The sequence below is a fragment of the Dermacentor silvarum genome, chromosome 5 (genome assembly GCF_013339745.2).
Source record: "Dermacentor silvarum isolate Dsil-2018 chromosome 5, BIME_Dsil_1.4, whole genome shotgun sequence".
Classification (NCBI taxonomy): Eukaryota; Metazoa; Arthropoda; class Arachnida; order Ixodida; family Ixodidae; genus Dermacentor; species Dermacentor silvarum.
The window spans coordinates 185,970,452-185,993,733 of record NC_051158.1 but is presented as its reverse complement, the minus strand read 5'-3'; the positions used below and the strand labels follow the sequence as shown (position 1 = coordinate 185,993,733).

Sequence of the window (23,282 nt, the reverse complement as noted above, 5' to 3'; positions counted from 1 at the left end):
GAATAAATGTCGATGAAAGTAATCCTGCTGCGATTTCTTTCCTTCAAACGCCGTAATGCTTGAACTCGCGTTTTACTACATATAGATGTTTCGATTTGTTCCCCTTATGTCACCTCCCCATTTTCAGCTTCCTGCGCGGTATGCAAAAGGCACGAAACGCTTCTTTCGTGATTTGTCTACAGCACATGTGGCTCATTTGTGGCCGCCTGCTGCTCGCTTAACCTACGAGCGCCCAAAAACAATAAGCAGGGTGCTGTCTCTGCATTCGCTCATCTCATGTCACTAAGATGCTGCCGGGAAACGATCAAGCTGTCAGGCACCACCAAACTTTATCAATCCTTTTGATGCGAGAGCGTCAAATGACCCATAGAGCGAAAGAGTCGGCGGCGTCTGTAGCAGCGAAATGGCACCTAAGTTCCCATTGGCTGCGACGCCGCGTCATGAGCGCTCTCGTGACAGAAGTGAAATTCTACGCTGGAATGATGAGCGGCAACGGAGCCAGCTGTGGAAGACGGCGACGATGCTCGAGCCACTGTTGATGATGATAGCTTTGTGCGGACAGGAGACGGACAGACGCTTTTTCGTTTCGCCCAGCGATATAAAGCTTCGCTCTAATAGAGTGGATTTACGTTTCCCGATGCCTAAACGATCATAGGTGCGACAGGGATACATCACTTAAGGTTGTGGCATGTACAGGTGGTTTCGTTACCGTATATGTCATGCAAAATGCGTTATGGCTAGTGCGCTCAAATGTGTGAAAACATATAACGCCTCCTTCCATACGTGCCGCATAGACGCCTTTCAAGACTCAAATGACTTTACCTGCCTGTTACCATCACAAAATTTCTTGGACTCAACTGCTCTGAAGGATTTAATGACGTCCCCAGGAGATGCTAAGGAAAGAGAGGTTTAATAAAGCGCAGACGTCACAAAAGAAGTTAGACGCAAGAAAAACAACATTGCTATAGCAATTATATGTTCAATAATTTCTTGCAAGTTGTCATCTTCTGGGTTGCACAACATTACAAAGTACAACTAAACTTCGATATAACAAAGACCCTAAAATCAGCAATTTCGTCATATCAAAGTTTGGTTATATTGAAACTCAACCTTTTATACAATTAAGTAGGATCAAGGATTTATTTTTTCTACGTGGCAGGGCCCACAATGTCTTCAAATTATCGTGCAACCGGGAAAAACAAATCTGAATGAGGAAAAAAATCACTTTGTTCAATATGAGAGCCGGTGAAAAGATGTCTTCGCACGAAGCGAAGCCAGCCACGCTTTCGCGTCCACTTTGCCCTCGCGGCTGATAGTGTTGCCCGCAGGAGTGCATGAAAAGCGCCGGCAGTGGGGAGCGAATGCTTCGTGTGCCTCTCGCTTCAACGCGTCTCCGAAACTGGATATTCCGTAAGCGTAAACGGGAAGGCAGCGCACATGATGCCACGCCCACTCTTTGCAGTGCGCCTGGGCTGCACATGCGCGCATTTTTGTTTTAGTGTCATGTACGCAGAAGCTTCGTCGAGTTCTACGTGCGTTATGCGTGAGATGCTTATATTAAATGCATAAATGCTATGCTTACCCAACGAGAAAAACCGTCCGTCCGTCCGTCCCGTAAAACGATACTTTTCAAGATAGCGCCCGCAGCAGTGACTGAACTCACCTTCGTGCTGCATCTGGCTTCAACGCGAGCTACACGGCGAGGACACAGAGCACAAGAAGCTGTCAACAGTCTGCGCTGTCTGTCGCCATCGCAGTTGCGGCCCTCGCGGCCGCGTCAGATGCAGCCTGCCACCGGAGTGCGATTGATAACGGTTCAGAATGGTTCGAAGCGGATGGATGAGGCTCTAAACAGCGATAACGGCTTATAATCAACGGAGCCTCATCAGCGCATCTGCCGCCGCCACCTGCAGTAGTTTGCTTGCGTCATCAATTCACCTTGCGCCGCCGTCAGCGGCAGTTCACGTCGCTGTCGTTTAGACTGGTCGGATCAAGTTTCATAAAATTGATAATGACACCGGGCTGCGTGAAGATAGCGAGTGGCACCATGCTTACACATACGTAGACAACTCTCAGAGGAGTTCCTGCGTAAATTTTTTTTCGTGTACGCAGCTGTCTGTGGGTGGAGGCCTCGCCAACATATAGACCGTTGCTTTCGCATGTCTAGTGGCGCCCTCTGCTGGCATGATCATCATCATCAGCCTATATTTATGCCCACTGCAGGACGGAGGCCTCTCCCTGCGATCTCCAATTGCGCTAGCTGATTCCAACTTGGGCCCGCAAATTTCATAACTTCATCACCCTACCTACTTTTCTGCCGTCCTCGACTGCGCTTCCCTTCTCTTGGCACCCATTCTGTAACTCTAATAGTCCACCGGTTATCTACCCTACGCATTACATGGCCTGCCCAGCTTTCTCTTATTGTCAGCTAGAATATCGGTTATCCCTGTTTGCTCTCTGATCCACACCGCTCTCTTCCTGTCTCTCAACGTTAGGCCTAACATTTTTCGTTTCATCGCTCTTTGTGCGGTCCTTAACTTGTTCTCGAGCTTCGTTGTTAAACTCCAAGTTTCTGCCCCATATGTTAGCACCGGTAGAATGCAATGATTGTACACTTTTCTTTCCGAAGACAGTGGTAAGCTCCCAGTCAGGACTTGGCAATTTGTGTCGTATGCACTCCAATCCGATTTCTGCTGGCATACATGAACGTTACTCCAGCCAAGTTCCCTCAAGACGAGCCGCAATCGGAGCCAACGCACCATCGGCACGGTCGAATGCCATCTTGGTACTGCTCTCGGCTCATCAAGCTCTCGCGCGAGCCCGTCACTTGCGTGGGGTGCCCAATGCAAGGACACGGATTTAACGTGCGCACGTGAGACTCGACGAGGCTCCCTACATTCGGCGCATGCGCACTTTTTTCCCGCAACAACTTGACGCACGCAGCCCTTCTACGTACGTGAAACTAAAACTGTCTATTGTATCGGTATTCCTTAAAGGTGGCAGTGAATTTCGTTATATTAAGGTCGTTATATTGAGGTTCTAATGATATGGTGTTCTATGACAAGAAGTAATAAACAATAAATACTTCAGTATACCGAGAAATTCGTTATATTGAAGTTCGTTATATCGACTAATCAGAAACCGTAGACTGCAGAGGCACTCCCCGTTAATCTTTACACGCAATTCTCCTCATTTTATAGCAGCTTGAGTGCTTCTTTTCAGCATGCAATCAATACCATATAGGAGAGATTGTGTGCCCGTCTCCCTGCTTCGCTCCCTGTCTCCTTAGTTAAAGGGGGATGCATTTTAATTGATATTTTTCAATTGTGATGAATTGTAGATATTTTATAAGACATGCACATATTCGTTTTCTAATCCGTACTAACGCTATGCCTGCATAGAACCGCATTTCTTAACATATGAAAGCCATACTAGGCAGGCTGGTTATATTCAGCAGATTTCTTGATTGCATGGTTGATAACTTCGATGTGATCCAGTTTTCTATATCTCCTACTAAAGACACTTGGAGATTATTTATTTCAAGTGTTGCCCTAATTATATTACAAATGACCTTGCGAATATTTTGTGGAATAACGAACGCAAGCTAATGGGCGTATAATATTTCGACTTGGAAGCGCGGAAGTTTGACCGAGTTAGTACGACTTCGTGTTATATCTGCACACCAAGAAAGAAGAAAAGGAAACGAGGGCGAACTTGAAACAGAAATTGCACACACGAGTGAAAAGAGGAGCAGCGAAACACGTGCCAGCCAAGGGTTGAGTGGGTAACACAGGTTCTCTTCCCTCTTGAAAATCGAGTCACCGATGATTGGCTAACGCACGTGTCGCCATTTCTCTGGACTAGACTCCTACTTGTGTTAGTTTAGTACTACGCCTCAAGAAACCGCGGCGCCTTATCAAATCGGCTGACACCTGCATTCTCGCTTCTCTCGTTAACTCTTGTGTGCAATCAATGTCAAGTCAGCGCTCATACTACCCTTCGTGCTTTTTCACGCTCTGCAGCTATAATTCCAAATATGTAACACTACCTCTCTTATCCAAATAATATACACGTTTTTGCAAGTTTAATGTGGACGAAGTCATGAAGCCTGGTTCACAAGCTTTTCCAGTATAATATCGCCGTCATCTTTTATCGCGCAGGTTCTTTTTACAATTACTGACTATACTCCACTTATTTGGGGGAGTTGACGGCTGCGTATTTGCCATGAATTTTGTTCTGCGTGTGCTGTGCTAAACGAGTAAGTTGCTAGCATGCTGCGCTTGATCGAAGCATCAAACGTGGCCGCCACTGGATCTAATGCTCTTGCGAATCAGACATGCATGTGCGCTGGCGCGTCTTCGCTCTGCTAAATGTGACGGGAAGTTTCATTCTTCGGTACGATCACCTGATGCAGGGGCACTCCGGACGCCCTAGTGGTGCAGCTGGGCAACCTGCTCAAGAACGGCGAGCGGAACACCTACGGCGTGCACGCGATCACCATGCACCCATCGTACTCGAGCGACTCGCCGGCCGCCAATCTGGCCATTATCACGCTGGACAGGGAGGCCACTCTGGACGATGACGTGCACCCAATCTGTCTGGCCGAGAACGACGCCACCTCACTCGACGATTACGACTGTTTCGCTACCGGCTGGCCGAACAGCGCTCTGAGTGAGTGCAAAGCCGCAGAGTGACTGGATTTTTTTATATCACCGGGCCACGTTAGTGCAGTTTTAAGACAAACCCTTCTTGCGATCAGCAGCTCACAAAGATGGTGATCATTCCAAAGCTGCGATAATCTTGGCACGAGGATGTCAGACAGGAAGCGCCATCATATACGACAGAACAGTTTCATTGGGAATGTGATGGGATCAACTTGATCAAAAATTACATTATGTGCGTTGACTGCAGTTAGGCCCTATCGGCTTTAGCCTATCCTGTCCTATCGAATGACCTATCTGCTTTGAACAAACGAAAAAAAAAGCTATCGTGAAATATTCGTCGGTGGGCCACACGTAGGGGAAAACTAAACTACACGGTTCTGACTTCTCTCACTTTAACAGCCTGTCAGATGATGAATTGTTGCTGTGCTAGCACAAAAGAAGGAGGGAAATCTTTTTAGGCAGATCGTTCCTTGTTTGTAAGATTATGGCGCTGTTTGAAGCATTTTCCAGAAATATTACCGTGGTGGGATTTGTTTTAATACTCCTACAATGCAGATACAATGCTTTAAGGAGTATAGTGTCGTCGAGCTGGACTATTAACAAAAGGTCGACGACAGTCACACACACCCATATTGCGACCACCATGCGCCCTGCTTAGCTGCATGACTATATATATATATATATATATATATATATATATATATATATATATATATATATATATATACCGCATCCTTAAGTAGGATGCGGTAATTGTGTGTATGCTACACTTTACACAAAATTGATGTGCATTGAACAATAACAAACCATAAAAAATAATTAGAAATCACGGAATATCAGAACAACGCTTAATAAATAATTCCAAAAAAAGAAATATTACAGCACGGGGCGGTTACAGCCCGTGCCAAAAATTTGGAATGCGCTTAAGGTTCGCCTTTAAGAGTGGAAAGCGATAGCATTCAAAGATCCCTGACTGCTTCTCCCGCTTCCCGGCAACTGCAGCTCATGTAACCGTAATGGTTACCGGCAAACGCTGGCGGGGAACGCTATGCATGAAAGCAAGTTTCTGGTTGAAACGCAGCCTCTTGCGTGTCTTCTGTTATTGTTTCGCACTTTTCATATTTCAGTGAGAGAAAATTTAATATAAAAGGCATGCGCTGTCGGTGTTTAATGAGATTTGTTTGTGGGCTGTCAAAGAATGTAATATAAGGTACGGGCAACATTGGTGATCGAAGAAGAAATTTAGCACCGTATAGGTAATTTTCGCTCACACTTAGGCACATACGGTAATTTTCACTCACGGGACGCTAATGCCTACAGCGGATTTTCTGCGACACGGGGCCCTTAATGCTATTGCGTCAATATATACTTGAAAATCGATAAGTGCGGTGTGGCGCCGTTAGTCATTGCAGATTGGGTTTTAAGCGCGTCCGCCGTTGTAATGAACAAAGAAAATATAACTGATAGTAAGGATATGGAAAAGTTGAGATGAAGAATTTTTTTTATTGGCGTACAAGTAGTATTATAAAAGAGAAAGAGGAAATCATAGGTGAAAAAAGAAAACAAAGCTATATTTTGGAAACATGTTCGTGCTAGTTGTCATCTTATACACCACATTAATTCGGCCAGAAAGTGTGTTGCACTTGTGTATTAGAAATGACTCGCACTCTTCTCCGTCGCAGTGTCTGGAGAATCATGATTTCAAAATGATGCTCTCGAATCTTTTGAACTGCCTTAGCGAGCTTACATGTTTGGGCAGGGGGAGATGCGGTATATATATGTTCAATTTATTTATTTATTTATTTATTTATTTATTTATTTATTTATTTATTTATTTATTTATTTATTTATTTATTTATTTATTTATTTATTTATTTATTCAGAAAACACGTAAACGCCCTCGTCGGAGGGTATCGTATGGGAGAGGGCATACAACAAAGCAGTGGTTTACAAATAAAGCAAATGTAGGAAGATATAGGGAAATGATTACAGATGATAACAGCTGCACCAAAACAGAAAGCTACCGGGTTATATGGCAAGATGTAATTATACAACAGATAACATAGGTGTGCGAACAACAAATAAATAAAGCACGCAAGTGTGCGACCAAAATATGGATGCATAGCATGGACTGAAGTAGAATAATATATTGCATGACTGCGCAATAATTTTTAGTAAGGTCACGCTCAGTTGCAATGTGCGATGGTAAGTCAGCAATGTGATGTTTTTAAGAAGTGCCGCCCAAGTGTAACGCATCGATAGATTTGCCATCAATGCAAGGCGGCGTGGTTCCCTGTGCACGAAGCCCTCGCCGCTTTGGAGTTGCAGTCGTTTCCGCGCTCCCTCCCGGAGCCAGATGCGCGCAACGGCGCGCGCGAGGTTGAGCCGCGATCACTCGCACATAAATCACCACCGCGCGCGGAGGGGACTTAATACGGAAATCGCGGCGACGGCAGAAATGCGTTCAGTGTGTCCATATAATGGCTATGGCAATAAAACCCGGTTTAGCATCAACGAGAGTTCCGATACAAGCTGCAGTGAACCGACGGCGCACAGCTATAGTCGGCTCAGCCGTGCTCTCATCGCGCTGCAAATATCGGCAGGCTTCTTGGCGCGGCAACAACGGTAGCGAAACATTGCTGCTTGGGAGCGTCGGGGGTTCGTTCTGTTCCAAGTGAACCGGAAAAGGCTTAGCGATGATATCGGCGTCGCCAGAGCGTAGCCGTGATCGCTGAGTGGCCACGTCGCTGTGCCGCAAGGAGATCTGTGTGACATCTCGCCGTTGGCCAGCAAAACCACCGCGAACTGCATGTGGCGCCGTAAGTGGCTGCAACAAAATCAGCGTCACTCAACTTACGAAGAAACTGTCACTATCTGCGTCTGGAATATGCAAAATGGAATGCTTATTTCAATTCCGATGGCATTTATAGCTTTTTTTTTCACTCGTAAATTGCATTTAGGTGAAACGCTGAACCGCCGTTGTCAGGTGCCGTTTTCTCAACATTGAAAACAATTTATGCGATCCTCGCTCTTTCTGAATTATTTTATGTCAAGGAGCTCTGAAGAGTCGATGGAAATTTGCAAACCGCACATGAGGTGCTCAGCACCTGCGATATCGAGCACCGCTGCGATTCTACAGGGAAAAGTGACTCTAGGCTGATATTCTATATAGCAGTCTATGTAGCAAGCGAGTTCCTGCAAAGAACCAAGTACTCCGACTGCTTAGGGACATTACTGAATTCAACAGAATCAGCTCCTCCTCCCGAGTCGCCCCTTACGCTGCACATGAGTAGGTCAGGGCTGATGCTCCTTCCTGAAGCACTAATCAAACTGGTAGGATCGCTAGAAGACGCCTTCAAGCAGTGCTTCAGTTTAAATGAGTTGCGAAGGATCGTCCACTTTGCCTCCTTTCTACAGATGAATCCTCAGAATTTAATTTGCTGTGAGCGACACAAGAAAGAGCTCGCAAACAATGTTGTTCATTTCCATTCAATTACACGCCTTTACTTCCTTGTCAAGGGCAAGAACATGGCGCGCGAAAGCAACAGGGAGAAGAGGGATCACGTGAACCGGAGACGTGTGCTGTGAATAATGTTATGATGTGGTGGACCAACGATGCGACCTTGCTGGCGCTAGGCTATTTATGTTGGTGCGTCTGCTGACTCAAATTACGAGAGCTTTTTCTGTATTTTAAATACATTCATGAATCTAGTCCAAGACGTATTGCTTTATTTTATTGCAACCAAACAGTGAACCATATTCACTTAATTCTTCTCGTAACAATTTAAATACCGTAACTGAGGCAGCAATAAACACAATGGCTGGATTTCTCGAAATTGAAACATTAGAACTCGCTCAATATCGCGTAAACACGTTTCCGCATACCGTATAAAACTATTGCAGTATTGTTTTATGCACGGAAAAAATGCATCTACGTCCTTAATGCAATGGGCTGGAGTGCCGCGTTTTGTACCAATAAATGTGATCAATCGCCCCGCTAGAAAATTGACTTGAGCATATCGTGTTTTCTGACTAGACAACAATAACAAATTCCCCATGATGGCTTTGCCAACACTGCTCTAAACGCGTACTTCAAAGCTAAAATCAGAGGCAGCGATACTATCAAACATGCTGCTCGTCTACACAGGGCAGCCGACGTTGCGCGCGGCTGAACCGTTAAACTGTCCGCAGCGCCACTTCTGCGTCATGATGCGGAGAAGTGGTGAACTAAGCTCGGTCGGCACACCTATCCATCTAGCCGCCGTACCTCAGCCATCTCTATTTGACAGCAATCAAACGCGAAAAATATATGCAGGCAGATAATAAAAGCGCAAATAAACATATGGTACCGCTGTTTTTGAACGTGTGTGAAACATTTTTACATGTCTTTAAAGAAAATAGACAATAAATAATGCTATACAAATAGACACAACAGAAGTTCTTGTTTTTCACACCTTAATATATGCGAGGGCGTGAAGGTTCGGAATTTTCGTGTTCCACGTTTTGTTTACCACGTCTGCAGTATGTTTATTCATGCCTGACCGAACAAGGTATCTTGATACTTGTGCGTGAAGAGACTCAGCAACAGGACAGTGTTTTGTTCCCGGCTTGGTATGCCAAAGGACGGGAGAAGTTTTTGCTATTCGCGGCGCCGTCTGATCTTCAGCTACTACTGCACCAGTGGCGACAAGAAATTCCTGAAAGTAAGCGAGCGCTTAAAGCAACGAACAAAATATGTGCTTCGAGAAGCGTCTTATTTTTGATCGGTACTTCAGCGAACACAAAAGCAATGCAAGGAAAATGGCTCGACTTCGACTTCGAAACGGAGCCTTCAATTTTTGAGGAGTGCCTGGCGCAACCTAATGATGCCCAGAGGAACCAGAAGACGCCAGTGTGGAGGGACGGGAGCCGATCAGTTTACCCGTGCAGACCTTTCCATGTCCAGAGACATGCCGCAATGTAAATTCTCAGCCTTGCCTCGAAGATTTCCCTAGTTATGGAGACACATAATCTGAGCTTCCCTTGTGAAATGCATAAGCACTGGCAAGAATTCCGCATTATTATGTTTGAGAACGCGGTAGTTTTGCTCGCAAGAGAACCGGGCGACACGGAAAGCATCGCGAGAAAAAAAGCAAGCGAAGCATCTCCGCACTTGATGTGTGCTCGGATAAAAAGAATCATAATGATCACCTTTGCATCAAAAGCTTCTTTTCGCGGTCGTCTGTCATTGCTTGAGAACGCACGGGCTACCGTTTTATGTCCTTACCATTTGCCTAGTTTTCCTTTCCGTCTTCGTTTCCATAATTCCATTATTTTCTGTTCCTGTGCCTTGCATAGTTCCACGTAGCCCACCTCGCAAATACCTTGCATTTGGCCTATATAAAATAAATGAAATAAAATGATACATGACTTGTTTCTCCTGGGGTGGCATTTTGCAAGAGTCCACCTGGTGGACTGTCTGTTTCGGCTGCTGCTGATTGGCTGGAGCTGCACGAGTGAGGAGGAGGTAGGTGCCCCTAACCAGTCTCCGATTCGCTTGTACAGCTGCAGCCAATCAGCGACAGCCGAAATGGACAGTCCACTAGGTGGTCTCTTACAGAATACCACCCCTGCTAACGTTACTACGTGAACCGCAAGAGCTATGTGCGCTACAGGCGTCAGGACATACGCGCAGCAGGCGAAAAAACGGATAGGCAAGCAAGCACTGTTGCTATACCAACGAGAGAGACCGAGAGACCGGAGCTTTCTTTTTTTTCGCTTGGCCCGCCTGCGCCTCTGCTCCTTCGGTTTGTTGGGCCCGCCTCTGTCCTCCACAGTTTTTCCTTATCCGTAGCGCCATCTGGCGAACAGGCTGTGAAGCAGGAACCGGCGTTGCAGAATGTGTAATTTCCAGACGAGCGGAGTCGGCGCTCTTGTCCTGTCTTACTGCCTGGCTTGGGCTTTTCGTGATCTTCAAAAGTTTGAAGAATGTACACCTAGCGCACAAATTATTCAGCTTTGCGGATTCTTGTTTCGTCTCTTCTCATGGCGCTGTGTTTATTTTCCCCCGAAAAGCTAGACAAGGACAGTTCAGTAAACAATGAAACAAATGACTAGAAGACAGACGTGTAAGACACTGAAGCTTTTAGCGCACAACAAGACGAGAACGAGAAGTAGATATGAAACACACGAGCGCTGACTTTCAACAGTTTATTTTGAAACGCCAGACCATATATAAGGCGAAAATCCTGTACCACATCACGAATGCACAGCCTGTAGATTTTCTTTTCATCATGCAAGTAGGCTAGCTCCTTGCGAGATAGAGCAATAGATTGTTTTGCCACACAGGTATCACCTAACCGGTATGTCATTTCCGCCTCGATAATCATGCGGGTCGACTGATTGCTGCTTCTGCTGACAATTGCAGAGGCAAAAATGTGTAGTTTTGCGAACTGAAGCAAGCGACTAAAGGTGAGAACAAGAGAAACACATCGAGTTGGGAAAACCGTGAGCGGATAACCTGCGGTCTGATATGCGGTGTCGCTCGACGTCGACCGCCTTTTGTGCTTTGCTGGCCACTTCGGCCGTCAGCGCTATGATATGGAATGGACCGATTTCGCTGTCGAGCGAGCGTCGCCCCCAGCGTCGCATTGTTATGGACGACGCCGTGACGTTGAAAATCCGTCGGGAACTTTTACCTTGTAGTTGGGTATTTATAACACCAGTATGGTTTGGGTTTGGAATAACAGCATGGGTGCCAAAGGAAAGCAAACGTAGTCAAGCTGTGAAGAACTAGAAAATTTTAAAGCGTGGAATAGCTCAAGACGTTCGTAACTGGAGAGCACTGGGAGAGGTCTTCGTTTTGCAGTAACTAGGCCTATGCTGACGATAATGACTTCTTTAAAATGCTATTTTCACCCACACTCTTCGGAAGCGGAATAAGACAAAAAAAGAAGACGTAAACATTACGTCATGCGATGCATTTTACAGCGGAGTTGTATATTTCTACCCCCCCCCCCCCTTGGATTTTCAATGTCCGTGCCTCAAAACTACCGCGCCCTCTATCAGGAGCCAAAGCAAACCAGTAAGGTATGTGTTGACACCTGGCGTAGCAAGAGGAAATCAAGGAAACGGGTGGCGAGAGGCAGCGAAGATCGTGCCCGATAGGCTGCCCGTAAGCGGCGGGCTGGACAACAATACAGGTGCTGCGAAGCGAAGATTGCGGTGACGCAGGTACTACGCCCTTAATTTGGAGTACCACAAGGGTTCATATGCGAAATTTCAGAGAGGCTTTCTGGATAGACATTTCGGATTCAATTGTGCGGCGTGCGACATGCTGTGCTTCGAGAACGATTTGATGGTGATTGGTTTCGTTCGAGAGTCGCGAAGCGTGAACGTGATGCGGTTTTCACAGCTACCCCAGCTCCTGACTTAGCCAGCTGCTTGGTTTGGCTGCGCGGAGAGAGCGCTAATGGCCGCAGCGCGCATCGATCATTTTGTGTGATAGGTGGTTGCTAAGAAGCCATCTAACAAGCGATGTGGCGTTATGGAAAGGTGCGTAGTTCCGTGCCGCCTTTCGGCACGGTAAACGGGTACGTGCTCATTCCGCCTCAGTTGAATGACGTTGAGGGGGTGGTTGGCGTCGTCGCGCTTGCCCTTTATGTCCGTCCGATGGCTTACGCACTGAGGTGCCGAGTTTGGGATTAATGGGCAGGTGGTCTTTGTGATCTTTCTGTAGTTATTTTACAGCTCCGCTGGTAGCCCAGATTAACAGAGTGGGATGGCTGCAAATTTTGTTAGCAACGCTTCAAAGTGTGCTTTAATAAATGTGCCATAATTGTCACGCCGGAAACTCGATGCAGAGGTGAACCGGTACGACACGCTGCGCAAGATCCCGGTTCCGACTATGCCCAATGATGTCTGCCAAGAAAAGGTCAAGTCCGAATCCTCGCTGGGATCCAGCTATAACCTAGACAACCACTACGTCTGCTGCGCCATGCCGCAAGGGGTCATCTCATTCCAGGTGAGAGTCTACGGCGAGGCCGTAGCGAAATGGAGTGTTAACGTGTTGCTGCCCCACCAGTCATGCACCGGTGGAGGCCTGGCCTGCGTCCCCAAGAGCGGCACTGGCCGATATGTGTGTCCTGGCCTGGCAACCTTCAAGGAGGACGTGAGCATGGGCCCCAGCATCAGCGGCATGTTTCTGCGCGTCGGTGACCACATCCCCTGGATACAGTCCGTGCTGTCCAAGGGAGACTGAGAAGCTGTGTACGCAGAATGAGTATCTTCTAATAAACAGAAATGCAGTGTCACGAGGCGCAATGTACTGGAATCTAGCTTGATTTCTGCTAGTGCGAGGGTGCTTCTAAATATAAAGACTCAAGTTTGTTGTTTCATTAGCGGTAATTATACACAGCAGATGGTATACAGAAAGAGGTCCCACAGTTATAAACTGCAGTGGGACCTGTTGTTCTTAGTTACGGATTTCTGCTAGTGCGAGGGTGCTTCTAAATATAAAGACTCAAGTTTGTTGTTTCATTAGCGGTAATTATACACAGCAGATGGTATACAGAAAGAGGTCCCACAGTTATAAACTGCAGTGGGACCTGTTGTTCTTAGTTACGTAACAATAATATAACTACAATGACGCGAATTGCGGTTAGGAACCAACAAAGAACGGTTACACAATTTCTACAATGCTAAGACAATAAAACATATTGCTACACATGATAGCATAAAAATATGCTATATTAAGCAACAAAAAAAAAAGACACCAGAGGAGAGATGCCGTTCACAAGTTAGTAATATAAGCTCTAAGTGAACGGCTGGTACTATGATAATATAAGTGAACATTTCACATGAACTGGGAAATTATTCCACATTTTCGCACTAGCAAAACCAATAGTTAGTTTGCCATAGTTGCCGGGTGGCTTTAGAAGTAAAATATTATTTTGTAAAGAGAACTTAGTAGTGTTAGGGTTAGTAAGACTATTTCTGCCGATGACATAATGTAATTCTGGGTATTTAGGTAGGCGATAGATAAATAACGATGCTGTGGTTGTACCAGATAATTTTATTTATTGTGAGGACGTTTAACTCAGTGACATAACATGAGCGTTATAAGCGTTAAAGCGTTCTAAGCGTAAAAGCGTTATAAGCGTCATGAGCGTTTTTAGCATGGGCGCTATAAAAAATTGGAAGACGCTTAAGCTTCGCCTTTAAGAGTAGAACGCGATAGCGTTATCGGGAGCCGTTCGCATCGCATCGTTCGCGTACGGCAAGTAGGCTTCATTCACTGCAACACTGAACGTGGGAAAGCTAGCTTACAAAGACCAAGCTTACACCGATCCCCTTAAAATTGGCTTCACTTTTAAACAGAAATGCATTGCTGGAACGATGTTTTTCCAGGGGCAACATAAGTGGTGTTATTTTCAAATGTTAACGACCTAGCGCCTTTTGTATTACTCTATTAATTGTTTGCTATTAGACCGACGCGCACGCGTGCCCAAAACGAATTAGCAGGCGAAGTCCCAATTTCACCTGCCGAGGCTGTGAGCGCCATCAGGATATCATTTTTGCAAGTAAAGTACCCGAACGCGCGGCTGTAGGTCTGGTAGAAATATAGTTTATGTTTGAGTTTCCTCGTAGCAGAATTGAGTTTTCTCGTAGATTCAAATTACAATCCAACGCCGATTGGTAAAGAATCCGACGGCGAATCCGACACCGAATGGTAAAGTCGTACTTCGCCGTTTTTCTGACGGATTTCACTGTGAGAAACACTGTGAGAAATTCAATTTTTGTTCACCAAAACCTTGCACCACGTGGAGGGCCTGCGTGGTTGGGTGGTTGGGGTAGTTTGGGATGATTTTCGCCGCCACCGAGCCGACATTGCACGCCGGTCGCTGACGCCGGATTTCCTGCGACACGGGGCCCTTAACGCTGTCGCGTGAAAATCCGATGCGATGATGCAGACAACGTTATTTATAATGTGCTGCAAAACGACAACGATATGCGAGACCCCAAGAACTGATACAATAAATTAAATGCCTAAAAATAAAGGCGTTATACAATGTCAGGAGAGTGTGCTTTTGAAATTAGTGTCTGGCCTTTAAAAGCACCCTGAAACCATAAGCGGTAAAGTGAGCACAGTCTCCCCGCCGGTCAGACACAAGCGAAAGACAAGTCGAACAGTCAAATCGAGCTGCGCTCCAGCTATAACAGTGTACAACATTTGGAGGCGCTGGCGTCAGTCCAAGTCGGTCCAGGCCACGCTGTGGAGCGTTCGTATTAAGCGGGCTGACGGCCGTACACTGGTGGAAGGTTAGGTCGATGTTTATTGTGTGAATCAAAAATCATCAACTTTGTTTTCTGATGGTTAACGAGCAATTTTTTACACCAACTAATTCATCAATTAATTGATCATTTCAACGCTCAGTGAGTGCACGGATATGGTTATGGGAAGTGTAAACTGTGGTGTCGTCCGCGTGCCAAAGACATTGTGTAGACGTTAAGCAATTTGGGAAATTAATAATGAAATAAGAGGGGACCGAATATGGACCTCTGTGGAACACGTGTTAATTCTTTTGGAGCGCAGCTCTTAGGCGGCTGTCCTGCGGAGAGCGTTGTCCCTCGTAACCGAGTACAGCGAAGGATGAAAGCGAGAGCAGCGGCAATAGCGAATAGAACGCCAGAAGGAGGAGGGTAGGGCGATAGCGTGAGAAGCGTGGTGCCGCGCAAGACGGCGCACGCGCGTCGCCTGTATGATGGAAGTGGAGCTCGGACGGCGGCCCCGCGCTGTCTCCTGCTATCTCTCCAATTAGCGACGCCGTCGCGCCACACTTCACTGCATTTGCAAGGTGCTGCATCGGACAAATGGTCCGTGCTAGCCAAGATATCGCTATAGGAAAACACGTATAGTGCTGCGCTCAAATTTCGCATTAGGGAGTATCATAATCGTCGGGCGAATTTTTTGCGTACATTATTATTATTTATACGTTATTGCTTACAACGTAAGGCTAAGCAATAAATAACACGGACAGCGCTTTCAAATGGATTCCCATGGCTACGCCACAAGGAAAAACGTCCGGCCGTCCCTCATCCGTACGTCATGTAAGACGATCGCTGTCAAGATAGGGCCTGCAGCAGCGAGAGAATTGACCTTCGTGCTGCCTCTCGCTTCAACGCGAACTAAGCGGCGAGAACACAGCGCGCACGAATCTATCCGCGCTCGCTCAGCTTGTCCCCATCGCAGATTGCTTTCAAGATAGGAGTCCGCGTGGCCGCGCCATACGCACCTGCCGCCGGTTACGGTGGGTCACGGTTGATAGTGGTTCGAAGCGGATAAAGAGGGCGCTAAAGAGCGATAACAGCTTATCGTGATTGAAACGTCATCAACGCAGCTGACGCCACTGAGCGTGATGAATATGGAAGTTAGTAATTAAAGCCAAGGTTGCAACAAAGAGGTGTAGAAAGCTTTCTTTATAAATCAACACCGTGAGCGCCAGCAGTAGTGACAGTAATTCCCCCAACCTCTGTATGTGACATGCGCGCCTTGAGTTTGTGTTGATATCAGAAACCTACCGTTCAAAGCAATGCGGAAATTTAGAGATGCAGTCTTCTATTTGATGTAATAGTTCAGCGGAAATCCGCTAGGTGGAGATAAGTAATTAAAGGGAAATTTCGAGGAACCCGGTTGGGTTTCCATTGTAGCAAATTGCTACATTTGGGTGGATGTCTCAGTTTCCCTTTAATTATCTACACCTAGCGGATTTACGCTGAACTATTACGTCATACACTTGCCTTTGCTTCGAGTTGTCGACAAATTCGACTTCGCCCTGCCATCTGCTAGCCGCCTGGTTAGCTCAGATGGTAGAGCGGCTGCCCCGGAAAGGCGGTGGTCCCGGGTTCGAGTCCCGGACCAGGACGAATTTTTCCTCAACTGCGAGGCTTCCTTTCGAGGAATCCGGTTGGGTTTCCATTGTAACTGCTACATTTGGGTGGATGTCTCAGTTTCCCTTTAGTCTTCTATTTACAGCGACTGTCTGAATGTTGCTCGTTACATGAAGCGTCCCAACACATCAAAAGATCGAGACCTAGCTTCTTCAGTACTTATAGAGTAGTCTTAACAGTGAAGCTGTTAAAGCTAGAGGAGAAACGTCCGCAGTCGGCAGAAAACTCCGCGCCGTCGGCTAGCCTACGTTCGCGCGATACTTGTGTACGCCATTCCGCGTATTCAAAACTAGTGCCTACCAATCTGTGTGCCTTCTGCCTCCTTACGTCATGCTCTACGTAGGCTCCTTTCCTCATTTCTGCTCTGACTGTGAAATGGGTTCGCCACGTGGTGTACGGTCTGAAGAAAAACACCGTCCCTACCAAGAACGACTGCGTGAACAGAAAACGGTATGCGAAATACACTTTTGCAGCGGCAATTTATAGCTACAAGATTTCTTTAAAACTCATTTGGTACACAGCGCAGTAAAAAAAAACTATTAATCATATATGACGTGCTCACGTATGTTGTTGTTAGAACGTTTATTAAAATATTCATGAATAGGTTTCCGCCCGCAGGAACTTTTCGAACAAAACGGAACCCCTGAAATTCGCTACAGTAATGATAAGATTTTAAATTATGTTACGGAGTTGAAATATCTTGGAGAAACTTTTTCTTCCAACTTAAACTGGCGCAAACAGGTCGACTTCATTTATTTATTTATTTATTTTATTTATTTACAATACCTACAGCGCCCAACGGGCATTATTGTAGGGGGGAGTACGGAAAAACGGGAATCGGATCAATCCGTACATACATACATACATACATACTACATACGTTTCCAGACGCCGCAGACACTGACAGGCCAACAACATCCTTCAGAATACAACAATTGTATACAAGAGCATACGATTATACATATTAATATGCAAACTCCGCAGACCTCAAAAACCAAAGCGAAAAAGAAGACCAAGCCGCACCAAACGACTTGGTAACAAAACAGTGCATCAGAAGTTAAACATTAAACGCTGTAGGTGAGTAGAGAAGGATGAGGGAGGAGCAGCAACAATATGGTTTGGTAATTCATTCCAATCATGAATTCTTTTTGGAAAGAAAGTATACTTAAAAATGTTCACCCTGCACCTGTATTCCCGGATTTTCATTGAGTGATCGGTTCGATGAGATACATAAGTTGGTGGCTTAATGTACATGTCCTTGTCAATACCGCTTCTGCCCTGGGATATGTTATACAAAAGACATAGTCTAAGCTACTTCCTCCTGTTCTCAAGTGGTGGCCAACGCAGATCATTCCGAATTGTGGTGGTGCTTTACCGGAAGTCATAGTTTCCAGAAACGAAGCGGGCAGCATGTTTCTGAACACGCTCAAGCTCATTTATGTTCTGCTTTGTGTAAGGATCCCAAGCAGAACAGCCATATTCTAAAATTGCACGGACGTTAGTTAGGTATCATAATTCTTTGAGTTCAAGAGGGGCTTGCCAGAAATTCCTTCTGATAAAGTTGATGCACGGCTGGCTTTGGATTATAAGTAGTAAACGTGTGTGTTCCATGAAAGGTCATTGGCAAACATAACACCCAGATATTTATAATCTGAAACCTCAGTCACGCGTTCACCGCCTACGAAATAGTTATTGATTTGGGGATTTCATTTTTTCTTCTGAACAAGATTGTGTTGCATTTCGAAAGATTGAGGGCCATTTTCCAATTCTGACACCAGGAAAAAATATAATCAAGATCCTTTTGCAGCAGCTTCGAATCCGTTTCACAAAGGATAGTGCGATAGACACAGCAGTCGTCTGCGTACAACCTGATTGAACTGGAGACATGTACTGGAAGATCGTTGATATAGATAAAAAATGTCACAGTTTCGCCATAAGGGCGAAGCAATGAATGCGATAGCAACACAGCAATGTCATACGAAGTAAGGTGAGCGGCTTTGTTAGCAATATGAATTGTAGTAAACATGAGCTGATTAAGTAAGCAGGTGTGCTGCGGCGTAAGTAGACCGACATGAAGAGAGACTCGATGACCACGAGAAGGCGTGTGTGAAACGGTGGTGTTGATGAGAAGCGCTTCCCGTGGGCAGCGCGTGCGAAGGGACACACCTGTAGCGCTGCACTGCCGATCCGGGCAGCATTGCATGTGTAGCGTGCGTTGGAAAATGTGGCCCGACTATTACTAACTGTGGTGTGAGCGCGCACAAACAAACATGAATAGATCACACTGAATGACTGCAGACAACGACTGTCAAAACGCTGGCAGCAAGCGCATATACGCCACAGCGGGTGAAGGTACGTGCGGTCTATCGCTTCAACGGAAACTGAGCGGCGAATGCACAGCGCATAAAGGTCAGAGCCGAGTGGAGATAAGAGACGGTGCGAGCGAGCGACGAGCGCGGTTGTTGGCAGAGTAGAAATGCGCCCCCCTCCGCTCCCTCCGGCGCTCGCTTCCCGCTTCCTTGCTTGCGCGTGGAAGATTGAGTGCGTTTGCTCTCCGTGACAGCGTGCGTCCCCGCACGCTTCCGCTCGGGCATACGGCGCGCGGCGAAGATTTTATCTATACGGAACCTCACGGCGACGGCGACGCCGATGGCAGAAATCTGGTGGAAGTGTCCATATAATTGCTATCGCAATAAAAGAGAAGCGGCCCTAATACGGACTCTAGCGGGAAACCTGATAACACTAGTGCTTCTGATGAATTCGCTCCATCTAACGCTACGCACTGCTTTCGTTCGCTCAGATATGCCGTTATCCACGTCAGCAACTTAGTCGGTATGTTAAGGGCAGGTAACTTCTGTATTAAGAGATCATGTGACACAGAATCAAAGCTTTTACTAAAGTCTAAAAATATGCAATGCACTTGATTACCACTGTTTAGCGATTCAGCAATGTCGTGAGTAAATTTTATTAATTGTGTGTCGCATGAAAATCCACTTCTGAATCCATGTTGAGTCCTGCAGAAAAAAATTATTGCTTTGAAGATGATCAATTAAGTTGGTGTAGATTATATGCTCGAAAGTTTTGCAGATTGTGCTTGTTAGTGAAATAGGCCTGTAGTTGCTGGTGTTTGCTTTATTTCCAGTTTTGTGTACGGGAACTACGTTTGCCCGCTTCCAGTCAAAGGGTAGTTGACCTTGTTCAAGGGAATTTGTGAACAACGTTGTCAAATAAGGCGAAACCAAAGAAGCACAGTTCTTTAAGACATGATTGGAAACTTTGTCTGGGCCAGGGGCAGAAGCTACTTTGACATCCTGTAGCAGTAAAGTAACACCATGTTCTGTAAAGGTTATGTCATGCATTTGCGTAAAATTGGAAGACTCTGGTACAGTCGAGTGCAATATATTAGAGACCACGGGAGCGGTGACTCAACTACATGGCTGCGCCTTCTGACGGCTGCACGCCGAAGTTCAAGAGCGCGTACTGCGCACGCGCGTCCTTTCTTACCTGCCAGCCTGCTCGTTCGCTCGCTTCAACCGCGCGCGCACCGGAAAGCGAGAGAGAGCGCAAGGTGTCACTTCTGCAGTCGCCGTCGAATCGCCCGAGTGATGATGTCGTCATATCGTGACGAAAACACTTCATTTGCGCTGGCAGCGTTCGAAGCGCGCCACTCTCTGCGCCTTGCTTCTTGACGCTCCGCGGCGCGAAAAACATGCTTTGCGTCACTTTTTCTGAAATCGAGTTTTGTGATAAGGTCAGAAAGCAGCGATGTCTTTTGCGCTCCCTTTCCTGAAACTTAAGCATGATGCAATTATTTGTGGTACTCAGTCCAAATATCATGTTCCCAGACACATGCGTGAAACCACCGAATATCGAGCAGCTGGAGAGAAGAGCCAGGGAAGAGAACGGGGAATCATCGCAGATTTGTTCTCAGAAACAGTAAATTAAAAAAAAATCCCCGACGATTACGATAATTCCTAATGCGAAATTTGAGCGCACCTCTATACGTGTTTTCATTTCGAGATATATTGGATGGCGCGGACAATCTGCCTCATGCAGCGCGTTGCAAACGATCGAAGTGTGGCGCGACTGCCTCGTATAATTTGGAGATCGCGAGGTCCAGCGCGTGGGTGACGCGTGGGTGCGATTCAGACCTGCTGCCGCCGAGTGACCTCCCAGACGGCACGCGCTTCTCTGCCCATACCTACTTCACCGTAGCCTCCTGCACTTTCCTCCTCGCGTCTTTCATTACCCCGCGGCGCTCCGCGTGCGCTCTTTCATACTTCGCTCGTTCGCTCGGTTACGCCATCGGAAAACGCCGACGCCGATGATGGCCGCAGGAACGGGCGCCTAATTAAGAGCCGTGCTCTGAAAAAAGTGGATGATGGAGATGCTAGGTGGTTTAGTGGTTTCAATAAATGTTCAGATGTCCATTTTCCGCGTTGAATCGTTGAGACCTGTTCCATTGAACCATTAAGAGACGTTTACAAGCGTCGTTGTGTTTTTCGCTTGCCTTGTTCTGTAACATAGCTTACCAAATTCCACGTAAACCTAATTCAATTCAAAGTGCTTAATGAAATTGAAGTCCCATGTAAAAACAAAACAAATTTTAAAAACTCCTTAGTTAGATTCAATACATTGCGACATTCCGTGCTGCGGCACAAAGCGTGTCTGGCGTTTCACAGCCCCTTAGCTGAGCGGGACTCTTTATTCTTCCCCATAAACTATGCATTGCATTCAAGTCAACCCGGCATATTGGACACTCGGTACTTGCCCGCGTGCCTTCTGCGATGATTCCCCGTTCTCTTCCCTGGCTCTTCTCTCCACGCATGTGTCTGGGCACATGATATTTGGACTGAGTACCACAAGTAATTTCATCATGCTTAAGTTTCAGGAAGTGGAGCGGAAAAGACATCGCTACTTTCTGACCTTATCACAAAACTCGATTTCAGCAAAAGTGACGCAAAGCATGTTTTTCTCGCCGCGGAGCGTCAAGAAGCAAGGCGCAGAGAGTGGTGCGCTCTGAGCGCTGCCAGTGCAAATGAAGTGCTTTCGTCACGATATGACGACATCATCACTCGGGCGATTCGACGGCGACTGCAGAAGTGACACCTTGCGCTCTCTCAAGCGTTCCGGTGCGCGCGCGGGTGAAGTGAGCGAACGAGCAGGCTGGCAGGTAAGAAAGGACGCGCGTGCGCAGTACGGGCTCTCGAACTTCGGCGCGCAGCCGTCAGAAGGCGCAGCCATGCAGTTCAGTCGCCGCTCCCGGGGTCTCTAATATTTTGCACCCGACTGTACCTCTATAATCGTATCGGTTGGTTTTGAGAACACTGACTGAAAGTATGAATTAAAATGTTCTGCCTTTGATTCAGGATTTCCAGCAAAGTTCATTCCATCGATTACATCCGGAATCGTGCTTTTGGCGCATTTCTTATGTTTTATATATTTTCAAACCTCTTTTGAATTTCTGCTGACTTTTTCATAAAGGATCTGCATGTAGAGGTATTGTGCCCTCCTTATTTTTTTAGTAACAATCTTGCTGTGTTCTTTCAACTTGGAATGAAGTATTAGGCTCGGAGACTGGCAGTACCTACAGAATAGGCGACGTCTTTTGTTTATCAAACCCCGAAGTTTCTTGTTCATCCACCGCTTATCGCTTCGGCACCTTGCCGAAATGATGCGACTTGGAATGAACGTCTGAGTTAGCGACAACAATTTTGCTTTAAAAACATTCCATGTGGTGTTGATATCAAGGGATGTGCGAAGCGACAGGAATTCTGGGAGAAATGCATCCAGCGCATGCTAAATGGAGCAATAGTCACCAGGTTCGTAAAAGAAAACTTGACGTGGCTGAACAATGCGACGACGCGATGCAGCAGAGGATAACTTTGACATAACTACTTCGTGGTCACATATGCCAGGAACTGTGATAGCTGAAGACACAAGGTCACGATCGTTTGAAAAAAGTAGATCTAGAACATTTGCATTGCTCGGTCCCATTCTTGTTTGCGTGTGTACAAACTGAAACAGGGAATGAGCATCGATAAATTCACGAAAGGCAGTGTACAGGAGAGATGTGGTGGTAAACTTCGGCAGCAAATCCCTCCACTGAATATTTGGAAGGTTGAAATCCCCACCGAGGAGGAGATATGTAGCATCTAAGCTTAGCAAAATATTATTAATTTCAAATATAGGTTCGGCATTGTTCGTTCCAGGTGGTCTGTAAAACGCACCAACAGCCAAAGACAAACCATGTAGCAGTTACACTTTGCACCAAAGTGTTTCGCATGAGTCACTGCTCACACTAATGTTAGTACTTTTGAGGCTGTCGTGAACCAGACCAAACACGCCCCTGCCATGTGTGTTGCGGTCTCTGCGATATACGAAGTACTGAGGGGGAAATACCTCGCAATCGCTTATTGAACCGTCTAACCAGGATTCTGTACCTATCACAACGTGTGGTGAGGTCATTTCTAGCAATGAATAGAATTTATTTACCTTATTTTCAGACTGCGGCAATTTACAGTTATGCATACCAAATGAGTCGTACTACTTGCTTTTTTCCTGAGCGATTTATTTGGTGGCTATTGAGACACCCTGGTCACTGAATTTGTTGCGTAATCATATACGAACGTTTGTCTGTCCATAGTGAGCTTGTGAAAACGTAGCTTAAATTGTTGTCCACGGCCACGG

At 46.3% G+C, this 23,282-nt stretch overlaps 1 protein-coding gene across 1 annotated transcript in view; it reads left to right on the top strand.

The window, feature by feature from the left end:
• LOC119453955 (basic proline-rich protein-like) overlaps positions 1 to 12,955 on the top strand; it is a 109,545-nt gene extending 96,590 nt beyond the window's left edge. Inside the window, exons 7-9 of the mRNA XM_037715986.2 lie at positions 4,415 to 4,671; positions 12,506 to 12,666; positions 12,727 to 12,955. Of these exons, the coding sequence (XP_037571914.1) occupies positions 4,415 to 4,671; positions 12,506 to 12,666; positions 12,727 to 12,903 (595 nt within the window). The 3' untranslated portion in view covers positions 12,904 to 12,955. The remainder of the gene's footprint in view (positions 1 to 4,414; positions 4,672 to 12,505; positions 12,667 to 12,726) is intronic.
• Positions 12,956 to 23,282: the final 10,327 nt, after the last annotated feature.